General features: G+C 50.1%; 1 protein-coding gene across 12 annotated transcripts in view; it reads left to right on the top strand.

Moving 5' to 3' along the window:
* The window catches only part of Eps15l1 (epidermal growth factor receptor pathway substrate 15 like 1), a 74,673-nt gene that overhangs the window by 13,811 nt on the left and 43,120 nt on the right, over positions 1 to 17,742 (top strand). For all 12 annotated transcript variants that reach the window (XM_048795207.1, XM_015489208.2, XM_048795206.1 and 9 more), the window contains 8 exons: positions 1,429 to 1,662; positions 7,913 to 8,070; positions 10,454 to 10,610; positions 10,915 to 11,000; positions 13,134 to 13,206; positions 13,966 to 14,127; positions 15,281 to 15,478; positions 17,380 to 17,544. In XM_048795207.1, coding sequence (XP_048651164.1) covers positions 1,429 to 1,662; positions 7,913 to 8,070; positions 10,454 to 10,610; positions 10,915 to 11,000; positions 13,134 to 13,206; positions 13,966 to 14,127; positions 15,281 to 15,478; positions 17,380 to 17,544 — 1,233 coding nt within the window. The remainder of the gene's footprint in view (positions 1 to 1,428; positions 1,663 to 7,912; positions 8,071 to 10,453; positions 10,611 to 10,914; positions 11,001 to 13,133; positions 13,207 to 13,965; positions 14,128 to 15,280; positions 15,479 to 17,379; positions 17,545 to 17,742) is intronic.

The following is a 17,742-nucleotide window of genomic DNA, read 5'->3' as shown; positions in this document are numbered from 1 at the left end:
TCCCTCCTCCTCCTCCTCCTCCTCCTCCTCCTCCTCCTCCTCCTCCTCCTCCCCCCCTCCTCCTCTTCTCCTTCTCTCTCCTCCTCCTCTCTCCTCCTCTCTTCCCCTCTCCCTCTTCCTCCTCCTCCTCTTTCTCCTCTTCTTCCTCTTCCTTTTCCTCTACCTCCTTCCTTCACATCTTTGGCCTTTTTCTGTAATCATGGGATTTATTCACTTATCTCATTTCATTAAATCTCAAAAAGTAGTTCCTTGTAGTTAAGGATGATGCTTTAATAGATAGTAATTAAGTCCTACGAAACCAAAAACAAAACAAAACAACACTGTGGATTATCTGGGAGTTCCTAAGTAGTAGAAAAACTGAAATACAATACAGGTTGAGGATTCCTTATCCCACGTGTTTGGGACCAGATGTGTTTAAATTTTTTGTTTGTTTGTTTTTTTCGGATTTTGGAATTTTTGCATATACATAATGAGATATCTTGGGGATGGGGTCTGGGTCCAAATGCAGATTTCATCTATGTTTCATATGTACCTTATACATAGCCTAGAGATCTCTTTCTCCTATATTTTACCATTACTTACCATATGAGGTCAAGTGTGGAGTTTTCTACTTGTGGCACCTTGTCAGTGCACAGAAAACTTCAGATTTTGGAGCATTTAGAGTTTCTGATTTTTTATTAGGAATGTGCAACCTATGTGCCCAATATGCATCTGTTGTCCTAGAGATTTTAGATATTTTTAAAATGTGGTTTTACAGTATGCATCTGAATCGAAGCATGATTATTTTTACTTTCTGTGTGTATAAAACATTTAAAATTTCACACTTTCAGTTAAATTTAAATCATGGTCCAAGAAAATGATAAACTTCAGCCATTCCCTTTCTAATCCCATACACCTGCCTGAGTGGTGAAGGGACCTGCAGTAGTCCCCCTTACCTAAACTGCAGGTACTTCTGAACTGGATATGCACCATGTTTTTTTCTATATATGAAAAAGTTCAGTTTGTAAATTAGGCACAGTAAGATTAATAACAATAAATTACAACAATATATTGTTATAAAAGTTGCATGAATATGGCCTCTTTTTTTCTGGAATTTTCCATGTAATGTTTTTGGATCACAGGTAACTGAACCCTCAGAATATAAAACTACAGATAAGGGGGAACTGCCGTACATAGAGTCTGGCCTGACTGGATTCGCTTTGTGCTCATTTCAGTCTTGTGCAATTAGACAGATGTTCTGTGAACTTATGTATGGGAAGGTAACTCATCAGAAAAGATTGACTTTTTTTTAAAACTCTGGTCAGCTGGAAAGCATCCTCACAGACTGTCTGCTACATCCCTACAGCCCCTGGAAGGGTGGCCCTTCTCCTGTCCTCTGTAGCCTCCATCCTTCCCCATTGTCTCACTGGTTCTTGTTTGTGCCCACAGGCCATGCACCTAGTATACCGGGCCCTTGAGAAAGAGCCAGTGCCCTCTGTCTTGCCTCCGTCACTCATCCCACCGTCCAAGAGAAAGAAGACGGTGTTCCCCGGTGCCGTACCTGTCCTGCCAGCCAGCCCCCCACCCAAAGATAGCCTTCGCTCCACACCCTCCCATGGCAGCGTCAGCAGCCTGAACAGCACAGGGAGCTTGTCTCCCAAGCACAGCATCAAACAAACACAGGTATGGCTGAGCCCTCTGAGGTTGTGGTCATTCTGAGCAGAATGTACTATTTCTTGGGAGCAAGTGAAATTTATTATTAAATGTTATTGTTATTTTTGTTTGTTTGTTTCTTAGGGGGTTACCAGGGATTGAGCTCAGGGACTCTCGACCGTGAGCCACATCCCCAGCCCTATTTTGTATTTTATTTAGAGACAGGTCTCACTGAGTTGCTTAGTGCCTCACTTTTGTTGAGGATGGCTTTGAACTCGTGATTTTCCTGCCTCAACCTCTTGAGCAAGCTGCTGGGATTACAGGCGTGCGCCACTGTGCCCGGCTGATGAAATTTTTTTTTTTTTTAAATACTGTAGGGATTCAGAATTAACTTTCTTATTCACTTGAACTTCAGTAGTCATCTCTTGGTATCCATGGGGGATTGGTTCCAGGCTCCCCAGAGGATGCTCAAGTTCCCTATTTAATAAATATTAATATTAATACCTTTTCAGATGAGAATCTTTTTCACTGTAATTGGGAGTTGCCTGCTGGAGCGAACAACTGTTTCAAAAGTGGGATTCTTTTTTTTGTTTTTTGTGTTTTTAGTTGTTGGTGGCCCTTTATTTTATTCATTTATGTGCATGTGGTGCTGTGAATCAAACCCAGTGCCTCACACATGCTAGGCAAGCGCTCCACCATGGAGCCACAGCCCAGCTCCAGCAGTGGGATTCTTAAAAGCTGTAGGTGGAGCCAGGCATGGTGGTGCCTGTGCTCCCAGCTACTCAGGAGACTGAGGCAGGAGGATCGGGAGTTTGAGGCCTGCTTGGGCAATGTAGCAAAACCCTGTCTCAAAACAAACCACCCAAAATTAGAGGTTTCTTGTTTTGGCAAATGTAACTGCTCAGTGGGCTCTGAATAGAAGGGCACCTTTGAGATTGTCTGAAACATGCAAAAAAGAGAATGAGTTTAGTCTGGAATCATGTTTCATTTCCAGCCTCATTTGTTCTTTCAAAGAAAAAGTAATGACAAGCAGGTGGCCAGACACCATCCCACACAGCTACAGCATACGCTAACGACAGTGAGCCGGGGGTAATCAGACAGTGTTTTCTCTTGCTTGTGATGTACTTGTTAAGTATTCAGCTCAGGAGGCTCATTGCCAAGGAGCTGGGAGGATGCAGCATTGTCCCCAGAGATTAATGAGACTTCGGAGAGAGCTGAAGGGGCTCAGTCACAGGGGCTCACCGGCTCTCCTCACTGCCCCAGCTGGTGGAGAGGGAGGGACAGGACACCGCCGCTGCTGGCTGTTAACGAGCCCAGAGTCCTGATGGCCCATTAGCTCCCCAGCCATGCCTGGGTGCAGGAAGCCACCCATGAAATTGTACGTGAACCAAATTGACGAGGAAGCCATTAGGTAGGAAAGCCTGGCATTGGGAACTTCCAGTTGCAGCCTTGCTGGTTTGAGAAGACCCAATGCATGTGGCCTCCTGCTTAGCTCCATCAGAGGTTCTGCATGGCACCAGAGATGGCCGTGACCCATTAAGAACTAAACAGCCTACTTACCCCTACCCCATTCTGTTTTTCATGTAGAAGCTTCTATCGAATCCTTTTGATCTGTTCCATTATAAATAAAGCAAGTACGGGCTCCTTTCTTTGTTAGAAGCTGTACCCCTCTGGTCGGCTTAGCCCATTGCTGCCCCAACTCTGAAAACTTAATTTCTGGTCTCTTGTGTTTATTTTTTGGTACCCTTTTCTTTGCTTTTATTTCTCAGCCAGCCCATTCCTCTGACGGGCACCCTTTCCCTTGCTCACACAGAACGTGAGCGAGACCCCGGTGCATCCTGAGTGTCTTGAGGTTGCCACAGGGAACATGGATGATAAGCAAGTCAGTGGCCCAAGGAAGGCCCAACAGCCTTGAGAAAGCAGGGCAGGGCCCAGCCTGGGAGTGCTAGGGGCAGGGAGAAAGTGATCCTGTGGATGAGTCAGCTGGAAGGCCACCAACGAGGTGACGGCAGAGCTGAACCTGACAGGAAGCCATCAGAGGACCAGCCTGTCTGAAGCTCTGAGTTGGGAGCACCTATTGTGTTCTAGAAACAGGTGAAGGCAGGAGTCGGGTGAGCCAGCGCAGGGACGGGGGGTCGGAGTGAGGTTGAGGGGGCCATTTAGCACTTGCGTGAAGTGTTTTCCAAGACAGCCTAGCACCTTGCATCTGCAGAATTCCTTTCAAGAGTTCTTGCTAAGTATACATTTTGTCTTCCTGGCCAGGAAGCAAGTGGAGCTGAACTCACCTGCTGGCCCAGGCAAACCAGCCTCCCTGGTCACCCCACAGTTGTCCCCAGGTCATGGGGGCGTGCTGCCAACCCCAGCTGGACCAATTTTACCAGTGGCCTCTGTGTGGGTAGGTGGGGAGGGTACCTCTCCTCCTGCAAGGACAGGGGCAACTGGTGGAATCACAGTCAGTAAAATGGACATTTCCAGGGACCCCCCAATTGACATATGCCCCCCTTCTCATCCTCCGGCCCATGACTCTGTCTGGAGTACCCCAGGGGCTTCCCAGCTCTGCCCTCTGACCAGGTTGGGGCAAAATTTCTTTCATTCATCAGGGACTGTTCTCCTTTGTTTAGGTTCTGTCACTGTTGAACCAGCTTGAAATCCCTGCTTTTTCTAGGGACACACAGCTTCAAGGAGAAGGCTGTCCCATGTTGTTGGGTTTGTAACCACATTGGCATCAGAGTCTTGCCACTGGTGTGCCCCAAGGCCCCAGAAGGCAGGCAACAAGTTCATTTTGTTGGTACAGCAAATACTGGGACTCTTGCCATCCCAGAGTTGTAATTTCTTAGGACCTGTGGGACATCCACTGTCAATATAGCCTGTCAGTCTCATCGTCACCTCTGGGGGATCCCTGGCTTCTGAGATGAGTTTGCTCTAGCCACTTAACATAAGGCAGCATCTTAGTCCACTTCCTGTTGTTGTAACTGAATCCTACACACTGAGCGGTTAAAAGAAGTTTATTTGGCACACAGAATAAAGATGGAGCCTGAGAAGGCCATCATGAGGGTGCACGGTAGCACGGGAGGGCATTACTTGGTGAGGCAGAACAAGCCTGCTAGAGAGAACTCACTTTTATAGCAAAGCCACTCCCAAGAGAACCCAGTAATCCCTTAATCCACGAATGTGTCTGTCCATTTGTGTGGTCATCCTTTCCCGTGGCTGTGATAGAATACCTGAGATAATCGACTTTTAAAGGGGTTTTAGTTTGGCTCACAGTTTCAGAGAATTCAGTTTATGGCTCTTAAACACATCAGTCTTTTTTTTTTTTTTTTAGAGAGAGAGATGATTTTTTTTTTTTAATGTTTATTTTAGTTCTCGGCAGACACAACATCTTTGTATGTGGTGCTGAGGATCGAACCCGGGCTGCACGCATGCCAGGCGAGCGCGCTACCGCTTGAGCCACATCCCCAGCCCAACACATCAGTCTTTGAGGGGCGTTGGAGATCCAAATTATAGCACCTTTCATGAGAGCAGATCCCTTACTACCCAGTCACCTCTGGTCCCACCTCTCAACACAGTAGCACTGGGAACCAAGTCCCCAGCATGGTGTTCTGGAACACATTTAAACCATAGCCAGCCCTTTTGTCACTAAGTTTCTTTTACATACAGGTTGGTTGGTTGTGGTTGATTGGTTGGTTTGGTGGAGATTGAACCCAGGGGTGTTATACCACTGAGCTGCATCCTAGCCCCTTTTTTATGAATTTCGAGACAGGGTCTTGCTAAGTTGCTGAGGCTGGCCTGGAACTTGCAGTCCTCCTGCCTCAGCCTCCCAGGTCTCTGGGATTACAGATGTGTGTCACCATGCCCGTATTATGTGCATCTTCACAGCCACCCCAACTGCTCCACAACAGACCCAAGGCGGCATCCACAATTTACCTGGTAAAATGCCCCAAGTACAACCTCAGTCTGTTTTACCATCTGAACTCTCACTGTTTAAATCAGGTCCATAGATTTTGATAGTTTTTGGTAAATTCCTTCCTATTAAATTATTCTACCCTCTACCTGAAACCCCAGGACTGAAGCCATTGGGGTAACATGGTGTGCTTTGCTTCCTGAGCTTGCTCTCGAAAGCATGGTGGTAGAGTTGGATGGTGAGGGTCCTGTTCGTAAGAGGATGAGCTCAGCCTTGGTTCCCAGTGTCGGATACAAAGTCCTTTCCTTCTCCTCCGTGATACTTCCTAACATCCTTGGGTTGTCAACGCACTTTGAGAACCCCCCTCTTGTTTTTAGTGGGATGTGTATTTGTTTGTATGTATTTATTTTCATGAACAGGTATTCAGTGTGATATTTACGTACAGCGCGCACTGATCAAATCCAACCACCCTTTCCCACCCCCCCTGTTTCCTCACTACCCAGTCACCTCTGCTGAACTTGAGCAGTTGGCATGAGAGGCCCCACCTCTCAACACGGTAGCACTGGGAGCCAAGTCCCCGGCATGGTGTTCTGGAACACATTAAACCTGCTGCTGTTTCCTGCAGCCGAGGAGTCACTGTTCTGTTTTCACGCTGACTTTTGTTAGCTTTTGCATCCTCTCAACCAAAAGAAGCAGCTCTGACTGGTGGCTCAGGCATCGGCTGGCAGTTTCTTCTAAGAACCAAGCGCTGGGCACCTTTCTGATCTGTCCCTACAGCAGCAGTGTGTCCTTTAGCCTGATTTCCAGTCCTTTTTCTCCTCACCTGGACAGTCTGGTGGGGTGCTGGTTCTCATTGCTGTTGCCATATAACTGAAGGGCAGTTGGTAGAGGGTTTGCCTCCGTGGGGCCGGGCTGGAACCCAGAGCCCCATAGGCTGAGGCATCATGCGCTCTTCGTGGGCCAGCCTCCAGCCCAGGTATCAACTGCAGCCAGCCTCTCCTTCTCAGTGGGTTCTGCATTCAACAACCACAATCAAAAATAGTCAGAGGGCTGGGGAAGTAGCTCAGTTGGTAGAGGGCCTGCCTCGCGTGCAAAGGCCCTGGGTTCATCCCCAGCACCATCAAAAAAAAAAAAGAAAAAGAAAAAAATTTTTCAGAAAAAGAAAAATTGTGTCTAACTGAGCAAGCACAGACTTTGGTTTTCTTCCACTGTTTCCTAAAACATGCAGCATGATGATTTTTGTGAGGTGCCACTTACATAGTATTGAGTGTGGCTTTGAACTTGTGGAAGAAGTGTGAAGTTACACCAGGATGTTGTGCCGTTGTGTATGGGAGACTGAGCAGCTGCAGGTTGTGTGTCCTTGGTTCTGAGCCAGGCCTCCTCAGGTACAGAGGGATGACCATTTTTTTTTTTTTTTTTAATAAACTAGATGAGGCAAATGTTTCTAAAATCAAGGGCAGAGATGCTGTGAGCCCGACATAAAAAGATGGTCTAAGGTGTGAGGTGACATGTCTGTGGGAGGAGCCTGCTTCCAAGTGTGCTTCCTGAGGGCCCTGGAAGCCTCAGTTGGGAGGTTGGCCCTGGTGGAAGCCCCGTGGCAGTTAATTTTCTTAAGCAGAACTTGAGCAGGTGGCATGAGAGGCCCCACGTGCAGCAGGGCTCAGCCCCAGGGCTGTCATCTGTCTTCCAGAACAGACCTCTGAGACAGCACAGGTGCTGGGGTCCTGGTGTTCGGCCCCCATGCTTGTCTGGGGCCCAGCGTCTCCTCACCACCCCATGGTTCCCCTAGTACCTGCCTGTCCTGCACATACGCCTCGTGACCTGTCAGTGACATGTGTGCTGATACCTGAGCAGGGGGAAGTCATCTTTGTCATCTTGGAGTGGGGTCAGGGACAAAGAAAGATGGTGTGCCAAAGCCTGGGCCGGGCACTGCCAGCTCCTGGAGACACTTTCGCAGGCAGAGAAGCCAAAAGACCAACGAGGTGGTGTGGGGCCCAGGCAGGTTCTTGAGAGATGGTCCTTCTACACTGGGTGCTCAGGAGGGTCTTCTGTGGCCTGCCTTGAGTTCCTCCTGAAGAAGGTTGCCAGCTTCTCTTGCCACCCAAGTGGCAGGGGTGAGGACTCAAAGCAGATGAGCCCTCTGGGTCTTTACCTCCTTTCAGGTGTCAAGAGAGCAAGGGGCTGGGCAGACGGAGTTGCTGGGGACTTGGTCAAGCCAGCATCAACCTCCCTCGGGATCCTCTCTGTCATCTCCTGGAATCCTGAGTTGAGTCTGAAACCAAGTGTGTGACTGTACTTGGATCATTCCACCATCGAAAAATATGTGCTTATAGGTCATAGACAGCTTCTGAGTTAATCAATATTAAAAAACCATTTCAGCCAACAGTGACCTGGGTGGTGCCGGTGGCGGACAAAATGCGATTCGATGAGATCTTCCTCAAGACTGACCTGGACCTGGATGGCTATGTGAGTGGTCAGGAGGTGAAGGAGATCTTCATGCACTCGGGCCTCACCCAGAATCTTCTAGCACACATCTGGTAAGGGGAAGTCATAACTCTGGGGTAGCTTTGGGGGTCCCTTGGGAGAGGACTGTGCTGGGGGAGAGGTGATCAGGCTGTGGTCAGAGTCTCCAACTCAGCGCAGTGACCTGTGTCTGGCCTCATCAATTGATGGGGGTCAGGTGAAGGGTAAGTGTAAAGACTCCGCTCCATGCTCCCCGGTCAGCTCCCTGTCTTCCAGAAAGGGGCTCTGTGGGTGCCCTCTAGAATGCTCTCTGCTTGCACAGCTGGCTTTGTCACCACAGCCAGCTGTGGGGCTGGCCTCGGCCACACCTCGGAGGCACAAGCAGTAGGGCTCTGGAGGCTCCAGCAGCACCGCACTGGGAGTCAGGCCTGGGCCGCCTCCCTAGGAGTCCTGCTCTGTAAAGGCCAAGCCTTGGCTTCCTGGGGTGGGTGAGCCAGGGAGACACCTCAGCTTGGGCCTTTTAGACACCAGTAAAATGCAACAGCCCCTTTATGATCCTGAAACGGATCCAGCCCAGTCCCAAGACAGCAGCAGCGTGCCCTAGCTGCAGTGTGAAGAACAAGGCAGGGAGAGCAGCCTGCAGTGTGTATTGCAACTGTAAATGACCTACTGATGGGGAAATGGCAATTAAATCCTGAACTAGAGTACATGTAGCTTAGGGGCAGGGCGCTTACCTAGCGTGCCAAAACAAAACAAAATAAAACAAAAATGAAGTCATGAATGAGCTCAGATCAAAAAGGAAGAAAGCAAGGAAACTTCCTTTCAGGGGGTCAGTGGGGGATAGAGCAGGAGCAAGATCAAGAATAATCACAAGGAAAGTTAAAATGAGACTCTAGATTAGGGTGCAGGTGGCAGAAGGGACAGGCAGAGCTGATGTGGAGGCAACACACCAAAAGGAACTACGGGCAGCCACAAGGATGGAGGCTCTGTCTCCCTCACAGCCCCTCTCGGCCCCACCCCAGGCAGGTGGTGTCAGACGGGGCCTCTGGTGTGGTGCGGTAGCCAACAACAGCCCCAGAGCCTGGTTCTCCTTCCATGGGCCCTTCGAATGTTGGCCTTGGGGCTGTGCCCCTGGAGAGACCACGGGAGAGGAGGGGCAGCCACAGCCCGGGAGCAGGCTGTGGCCCTCCGCAGGCACACCTGGGAGAAACCCTGACAGAGCAAAACTGTAATTATGGCCTAACCAAGATATTCTATTTATTTCTTTTTTCTTTTCTTTTGGATACTAGGGATTGAACCCCAGGGGGTGCTCAACCACCACGGTACATCCTCAGCCCTTTTTATATTTTATTTAGAGATAGACAGGGTCTCACTAAGTTGTTTCTGGCCTTGCTGAGTTGCTGAGGCTGGCATTCAACTCACCATCCTCCTGCCTCAGCCTCCTGAGCTGCTGGAATTACAGGCATGAGCCACTGCCCCTGGCCAACCAAGACATTTTAAAACCAACCTTTGTCAGCGAACTTCCATGAGATCTAATCATCCCTGGTCTGATGGTGTTGAGCACCCCCAGCTTTCCTTTGTTCCATGTTAAAAAACTGTGTCATTGTTCCTGCAGTCACCATGTGTGAGGTGGCAGGGAGACCTTGTGTGAAGTGGATGGTGAGAGGAAGGACAGGCTGCATCTGCGTCTCTTAATTCTTATTCCGTGGTTACCTGGAATGTCATGGATTTTCTTACTCAAGCTCTGCAGGGCCACTGCGTGCTGCGGTTTACATGCCCTGTTGTCCTGACTTTGAGGACATTAGAAAGCCAGTGGGCAGGAGACACTTTAGCCACGGGGTCTGCCTTGAGCAATGGGACTGTGGCCCCAGAGCAGTCTCTTTGAGCCCAAGAGGAGTGTTCGGTTCGTTTGGGCTGCTGTAACAAATATGCAGAGGACGGTTAAACAATGGATCTCTCACAGTCCTAGAGGCTGGGAAGCCTAAGACCAAGGTATCTGGTGAGGGTCACTGCCTGCTTTGCAGATGCCCTCTTCCTGCAGTGTCCTCACATGGGCAGAAGGAGCAGAGAGAGCTCCTGGGGTCTGCCTGGTGCAGATGATAAAGAAAGCAAAGGGCCTTCTGGTGGCCAGTTAGCTTTTCCCAAGGGGCCAGCCCCTGAGTCTACCGGGAGGGCTTGGTGGTTCTGCACCTGGTGAGAACCACTTCCTGCCCTGACAGCCTCTTCGTGGCCAGCCGGAGGGCAGGGTGCCTGTCTGATGGGTGAGCTGGGGCCTGGGGACCCCAGGACTGCTTCCAGGAACAAGATGTTAAGCTCAAAAAGTTGGGGGCCTTCCATGGTGCCCTGCTGTCCTTGCTATTGTTGTCATTTCTTTAAAAGCAGGGGTTTGCTGCCTTGTGCTTGTCACAGGATGAACCTGGCAAGCGTGACATAATGAACATCTCTGCGTTTCTCCAGGGCCCTGGCTGACACAAGGCAAACTGGGAAGTTAAGCAAAGATCAGTTCGCGTTAGCTATGTATTTCATTCAGCAGAAGGTCAGTAAAGGCATCGATCCCCCTCAAGTCCTCTCGCCAGACATGGTCCCACCCTCCGAAAGAGGCACTCCAATTCCGGTGAGTAGCCCCACCCCACCCAGCACCCGTTTTCTTTGCATTGTTTCCCGCCATCGGCCACAAGGTGGCACTGGCACCCTGCATGAGCCCCACAGCGGCCTCGGCCACCTCCCTGCAGTCCAGGCCTTCAGTTCCCCAGAGTGTGGGCTCAACCCACTACTTCCTCAGCCTGGGAACCAGCACTTTTGTCCCCTCCCACTATGAACTAAAGAGAAGATGATTTTGTCCCTGAGATCTCCCAGTCCCTGCTGTTTTGTGATGTCAGCTTGCCAGTCAGTGACTCTGTACCTGAATTTGGTCCTAGGACAGTTCAAGTTCTCTTGCATCTGGAGAGTTCACTGGTGTGAAAGAGCTTGATGACATTAGCCAGGAGATCGCCCAGTTACAGAGGTATGTTGAAAACTGCTCGTCCTTCTACCCCCTTGGTACGCTTGGGTCCAAAACACTCTGCCAGGTCATTACAGGAAGTACCAGAGGCTTGCATGGAATTGTGGCAGTCAAGTTTCTTCAGAACAAGGAAGGGACATGGATTCCTCTGAGCTCCTGAATTGGCTTATGGGGCCTGAATAATGGCAGCTTCAGTCTGAGTGGGTGTGGGCCTGATCCTGTGGTGACTAGGGCCATACCCATTGACCCCTCCTGACAGACTCACACATTCAGGATGTGACCCGAGGGATGCTGGTGGCGATTTGGTAGCAGCTGTGTGTACAGCTGAGGAGACAGTCAGATGAGTCCCCTCTGAGTGCTTGGCGTGCACAGTGGCCAGCTCCACCTGCCTCCTGTAGGGGACAGCTGGGGCTACCACAGGGCCTGGGCTCCTCAGCAGCACTTCCCACTGCAAACCAGAGGGATGACCCAGCTCGCTCCGTATCCCTGCAGATTTCTCACTGTTGCTTTTGTCCAGCTTTTCCTTCCTGTTCTGTCACCCAGGAGGCTCTTCTACCCTGGGCCCTCATTCACAGGCCACCTTCTGGGGAGGCCTTCCCCAGTCATCCTGTGCAGGACAGTTCCCCTCCATAGTCCTTATGGCCTTCCGGCGATGTTCATTTGTGCGTTTCTTTGTCATAAGTTTCCCCCACTAGCCTGTGAACAGGTCCTCAGCATTCCATCAGTGCTTCTGAGGGGGCCCAGTGTGTAGCAAGCCTAAATATGGCCATAGAGCAGACATTGTTTTCTTTTAGCTGTGTAACAAAATCACATAAAATGGAGCATCTCAAAACAGTGCTAACATATTATCTTGTAGTTCCAAAAGTCAGATGTCCGGGTGAGCTGAACAGTCTCACAGCCTAAGGGCAAGGTCAGCTGGCTTTTGTCAGAGGACTTGGGGGGTTGGGAGGGACACTCCACCTCTGAGCTCATCCAGGTGTTGGCAGAAGCCAGTTCCTTGCAACTGTGGGTCTGAGATCTCTGTTTCCTTGCTGACGTCAGCTGTAACCACTCTTGTTCCTAAAGACCATCCACGTTCCTTCTTATGTAGCCCCTCCACCTTCTAAGTCAGCAATGTTAGGTCAAGTCCTTGTCATACTTGGGAGGGTTGCAAATTCTTTAGCCACCAGGTGGGGAAAGCGCTCTGCTTCTAAAGGGTGGCTGCATAGAGAGGGCAGCTTCATCGTATTCACAATCCTACCCACAGTTGGAGGGAGAGGATTATTTTATCAGTCTATTTTTTTTTTTGTTATTATAACAAAATACCTGAGACCGAGTAATGTAAAAAAGAAAAGAGTTTTCTTAGTTCACAGTTTTGGAGGCTGGAAATCCAAGATGGGGTAACACCATCTGTTTGGCCTCTGGTGAGAACCTCAGGGTGGATGGAATCAGTGTTGTGAGGCCAATCACACAGTGAGATAGGAAGCCACAGGGATCAAGGAGCCAGGCTTTCTCTCTCTCTCTCTCCCCCTCTCTCCTTCCCTCCCTCCCTCTCTCTCTCTCCTCTCTCTCTCCCTCTCCCTCTCCTCTCTCTCTCTTTCTCTCCCTCCCTCTGCAGTACTGGGAATGGGACCTAGGGGTGCTTTACCACTGAGCTACATTCCCACTCTTTTTTTGGAGACAGGGTCTCACTGAGTTATCCAGGCTTCCCTCAGATTTGTGGTCCTTCTGCCTCAGCTTCTCGACTTGCTGGGGTTACAGACCTGCTCCCCTGGGCCTGGCCAGCTTGGTGTTTTACAAAGACTTGATCCATGGGAACTAACCAGGCTTCTTATATTAATCTCCTCAAAGGGCAGCGTCCCTGGCGATCTGATTATCCTGAACCACGCCCCACCTCTTCAAGGTTCCCTCATTTCACCACACCACTGGGGACCAAGCTCCAGCACATGACCCTTTAGGGGACACACTCAACCCATATCCAAACTTGTAGAGCCAGGAATCACAGGTCATTCTTAGACTTCTGCCCCCACAGACAGGGTTACCACGGCAGCTTTTTGAGGGGATGCATGGAGTTGGCCTCAGGTAGGGCAGAGGGACGTGTGTGCCACAGCAATGGTTGACTTACTCTGTTTTCATGGAATGTTTTTAACCATTCAGAGAGAAATACTCGCTGGAACAAGACATTAGAGAAAAGGAAGAGGCAATCAGACAAAAAACCAACGAAGTGCAAGTAAGGACATTGCTCGTTTTGGCTACACCTAATTTGTGTTCAGTGTTGCGTGGCACCAGGTTCTGCACCAGTTAGAAGCTCTTGGGAGCTTCAGAGTGATTTTTTTTTTTTTTTTTTTTTTGGTATACCAAGCATTGAACCCTGGAGAATTTACTGGCTGGGCCACATCCTCAGCCCTGTATGTATTTTATTTACAGACAGGGTCTCGCTTAAGTCTCTTCTAAGTTGTTTAGGGCTCACTAATTTGCTGAGGCTGGCTTTGAACTTGCATTCCTCCTGCTTCAGCCTCCTGAGCTGCTGGGTGAAATTCACTTTTAAAGCATATGATTCAGTTGTCTTCAGCATATTCAATGCACTTAATCATCAACCTGTATGTAGTTCTAGAACATTTCCGTCAACCCGAAAGGAATCCCCATAATCAGTATGACTCGTCCCTCCTCCCCACCTCTTTTCTGCCCAACCCCCAGAGGAAAGTAATTTCAGATCCTATACCCACTTTTTTTTAATTCATTTATTTTGTGTACTGGGGATTGAACTTGGGGTGTTTTACTGCTGAGCTACATCTCTCAGCTCTTTTTATTTTTTATTTTGAAGCAAGGTCTTGCTAAATTACTGGCCTCAAATTTGTAATCCTCCTGCCTCAGGCTCCTAAGTTGCTGGTATGCGCCGTTGTACCTGGCTGCCCACCTCTAAATTGATTATTTTAGGTGGACTTTGTTTTAACCAGTCTCAAGTTCACTTCCCACACCTGTTCCCTAGGAATTACAGAATGACCTAGACCGGGAAACAAGCAGTCTGCAAGAGCTGGAAGCTCAGAAACAGGATGCTCAAGACCGCCTAGATGAAATGGACCAGCAGAAAGCCAAGCTCCGAGACATGCTGAGCGACGTCCGGCAGAAGTGTCAGGATGAGACTCAGATGGTGAGTTCTTCGAGTGCAGTGGTAGGGAGGGGGGAGGGGGCATCCCCAGGCCTTCCTAAACTCTGAGGGCCTGAAAACAGAGTGTCCAGAAGGCCTCCTCGTTAAAACATTGTGTGGAAAAGCGTCCAGCGTTTGTCCTCACCTCGGAGTCACCCACCCATGTTCCTAGAGTCCATGTCATATAAGTGAATGGCTGTGGTGCCTGTGAACCTGTGCCCTGAAATGTGGAGGGGATTCCAGGATGCCTCTCCTCCCTCCTCTGATGTCATCGTTACAGACCAGGGAGGCTGTGGCCTCAGGAACCTGTGACAAGATGCTGCGACCTCCTGTGTGGCTTGTGTGGGAATGTTCAGCCCCTGAGCCATAGACAGGGCTCGTGCTGTGCCCCTTCTTTCCTGTCTTCATTCTGATGTGGGAACTTGTCTCTGAGGAAATCAAGCCTCTGGGCACTGGTGGGTGACCACCTCTGTGACCAAGCTCCTTTCAAGAATGCGAGACACGAGTTCTTTCTTGGAGGCGTGTTGCATCCTATGCTGTGGCTCTCATTCAGTCATTCATTTTAATGGGCACATAATCATTGTACTTATTCCTGGGGTACAGTGTGATATTTCAGTACATGAAACAACGTGTAAGGGTTAGCTCAGGGAAATTGGCTGGTCTGATCATTACACATTAAACGTTGATCATTTCAGGCTGGGGTTGTAGAGCGGTGGCAGAGCACTTGCCTAGCAAATGTGAGGCACTGGGTTCAATCCCCAGTACCACATTAAATAAATAAATAAATAAATAAATAAGAAGTTATCATGTCCGTCTGCAACTGATAATATTCTAAAAGAAATCAATCATTTCTTTGTGTTGGAAACATTCGTAGTCTTCTCTACTTGCTGCTTTGAAGTATGCAGTGAGAGCTTGCTGTATGTAGTTCTAGAATACCTGTGCTACATACAGGGTGGGAAGAGTCACTGCCCCAGCAGCTCCTGGACCTGTCGGCTGTCCTCTCTCCCTGCTCCTCCCCCACACTCCTGGGCCCTGGGAGTCACTGTTCTGATCCTCAGCTCTGAGGTCCACATGTTAACTGCCATGTGTAAGTGAGAACATGTGATGTTTGTCTGTCTGTACCTGACTTATGGATTCTTTTGACATCTCCTTTCAGATCTCATCCTTAAAAACCCAAATCCAATCTCAGGAATCGGACTTGAAGTCCCAGGAGGATGACCTGAACCGGGCCAAGTCAGAGCTGACTCGGCTGCAGCAGGAGGAGACCCAGCTGGAGCAGAGCATTCAGGCTGGCCGAGTGCAGCTGGAGACCATCATCAAGTCTCTGAAGTCCACGCAGGAGGAGATCAGCCAGGTATTGCCATGGAGGCTGCGGCGTCCCTGCCGTGTGTGGCCGCACCGGGGCTCTTCTGCCAGGCAGTCCCGTGGGCAGGTGTCACTGGCGAGCTCAGAATGGCTGCAGTGCTCCTGCAGATTGCCTTCCATCTCACCCCCTTCTTCCTGTGGGTTCTCTTTGTGGAGGCCTGGACAGGAGGTTAAGTGCTGACTGCTCCCCAGGGCGTGTCCCCAGCCCTGTTGACGTTGGCCTGGAGGCAGTTTGCCCCCTTCGCCAGTCCTAGCACAGTCACCCACCTGCAGGGCTGGAGAGAAAGGGGATGGGAGGACGTGCTTGCTGGTCTGGTCCTCACGGAAGCAAGAAGGACGAGGTCTAGAAATAACTTCCATGTCCATGCAGAGCAGCCGTCCTCCACATGCTGACTGAGGGCAACATGTCACCAGCGTCAATCCACATGGGACCCTGAATTGCCTGGAGCACGCCAGGATGGTGCTGGCTTCTTGGGACAGGCAACTGCTGCCTGCTGGCAGAGGACAGTCCCTTCCTTGCTTTCCTTGTGTGATGGTCAAAGGCTGCCACCCTGGCCCTTGGGTGTCCAGTCTATAGAGTGGGTTATGAATCTGGTCCTTGACAAGTATCCAAGTGGCTATCCAGGTGCGGTGGTGCACGCCTGCAATTCCAGCAACTCGGGAGGCTGAGGAGGAGGATGGTCTTAGCAATTCAGCAAGACCTTGTCTCAAAATAAAAAATAAAAAAGGGTTTGTGGTAAAGCACCCCTGGGTTCAATCCCTGGTGCCAAAATAAATAAGTAAGTAGAAGCTGTGTTTCTTTCCTGGACTAAACCAGTCACTTTGCTCTCTCTGCCAGTTTGTAGGCAAAAGTTGATCCCTGGTGTGCGTCATTCCACGACTGGGTGCCCTGTGTTATGCCTGGTTGTTAGTCAGTGTCCGTGGGATTATTCAGTCTTTTCCCTTCCAACTCTTGGGAGTTTGTAGAGTTAAGATGAGACCCAGGACCCCCAGGTAGACAGGAATGATGACAGTGACTGATGGTACCAATGGCTACTACTTATTAATGCCCACTTGGCCAGACCCTGCAGTAGGTGTTTTCCCCCTTCTTTCTTTCTTTTGTTGGTCCTGGGAGTGGAACCCAGGGCCTCGTGCCTGCTGGGTGAGCGCTCTTCCACTGAGCCACAGCCACAGCCCCTTTTATTTTATTTTTGAGATGGGGCCTTGCTGAGTTGCCCAGGCTGGCCTCAGACATCCGCCACCCTCCTGCCTCGGCTAAGTAGCTGGGATTCCAGGTATGGCCGCCGTGCCTGGCTTCCCTGGTGCCTCAGTTGTTCCACTTTGGAGAAGAGGAAGCACAGGGCTGAGGTTGCTGACTTGAGCAGATGTGAGGCCGAGTTCAGGGGCACACCTGGGTCTCTGAATGCAGAGTGCCACCTCTTCACGGACACTGCCTTCCTCCTCTGGGCAGGAGGGACAGCATGTGGGGTCTTGAGACCCTGTACAAGAAAATGATTATTAACTCCAAGCAAAATGGCAAATTTGGGTTTTGTCCAAATTTTATTTTTTTTAAAGATGGACACTTATTTTTATGTATTTTATTTCTTTATTTTTTATGTGGTGCTGAGGATCAAACCCAGTATCTCACAAGTACGAGGCAAGTGCTCTGCCGCTGAGCTGCAGCCCCATTTTATCTTATTGAGAGTCGGCAGAACATTTTTTTTAACCTGGGCTCTCTGGAGTAGTAGGAAGGGTCACATCTGGTTTACAAGTGGTCTCCTTTTCTGGTGGCAAAGATGGTCTGCCACACTCTTCACCCGTGTGAATGCCCCAAGTTGGGCATCAGGAGTGAAAAGGTCTTGCCTGTCACGTTTCCCTGACTCCCTTGACCTGGCGCTGTCTTTGTCACAGGCGAGAAGCAAGCTTTCGCAGCTGCACGAGAGCCGCCTGGAAGCCCACCGGAGCCTGGAGCAGCATGACCAGGCGCTGGGCGGGGCTCGCGGCGCCAGCCTCTCCGACCTGGCCCCCCTGAGCGACAGCGTCTCCCTGGCAGAGAGGGGAAGTTTTGGAGCCATGGTAAAGGTCGAATAAATGTGTTAGAGCCCCCCATCTGCCCCACCTACAGGACCTGCTGGGCCCACCTTGGTTCTGCTCGCCCTCAGGCTGACCTTGTTCTGCTGTCGTCCTGCATGTTAATGCCGACCTGCAGCCTGGGGTGGGAGACTTGCTCTCCTTCCTGGTGTCCAGGACAAAGCCTGTGATAGGCCTGAATCT

This window comes from Marmota marmota, unplaced genomic scaffold (genome assembly GCF_001458135.2).
Source record: "Marmota marmota marmota unplaced genomic scaffold, marMar, whole genome shotgun sequence".
NCBI lineage: Eukaryota > Metazoa > Chordata > Mammalia > Rodentia > Sciuridae > Marmota > Marmota marmota.
Note: the sequence above shows the minus strand (reverse complement) of the source record. Positions and strands in the feature narration are given on the sequence as shown.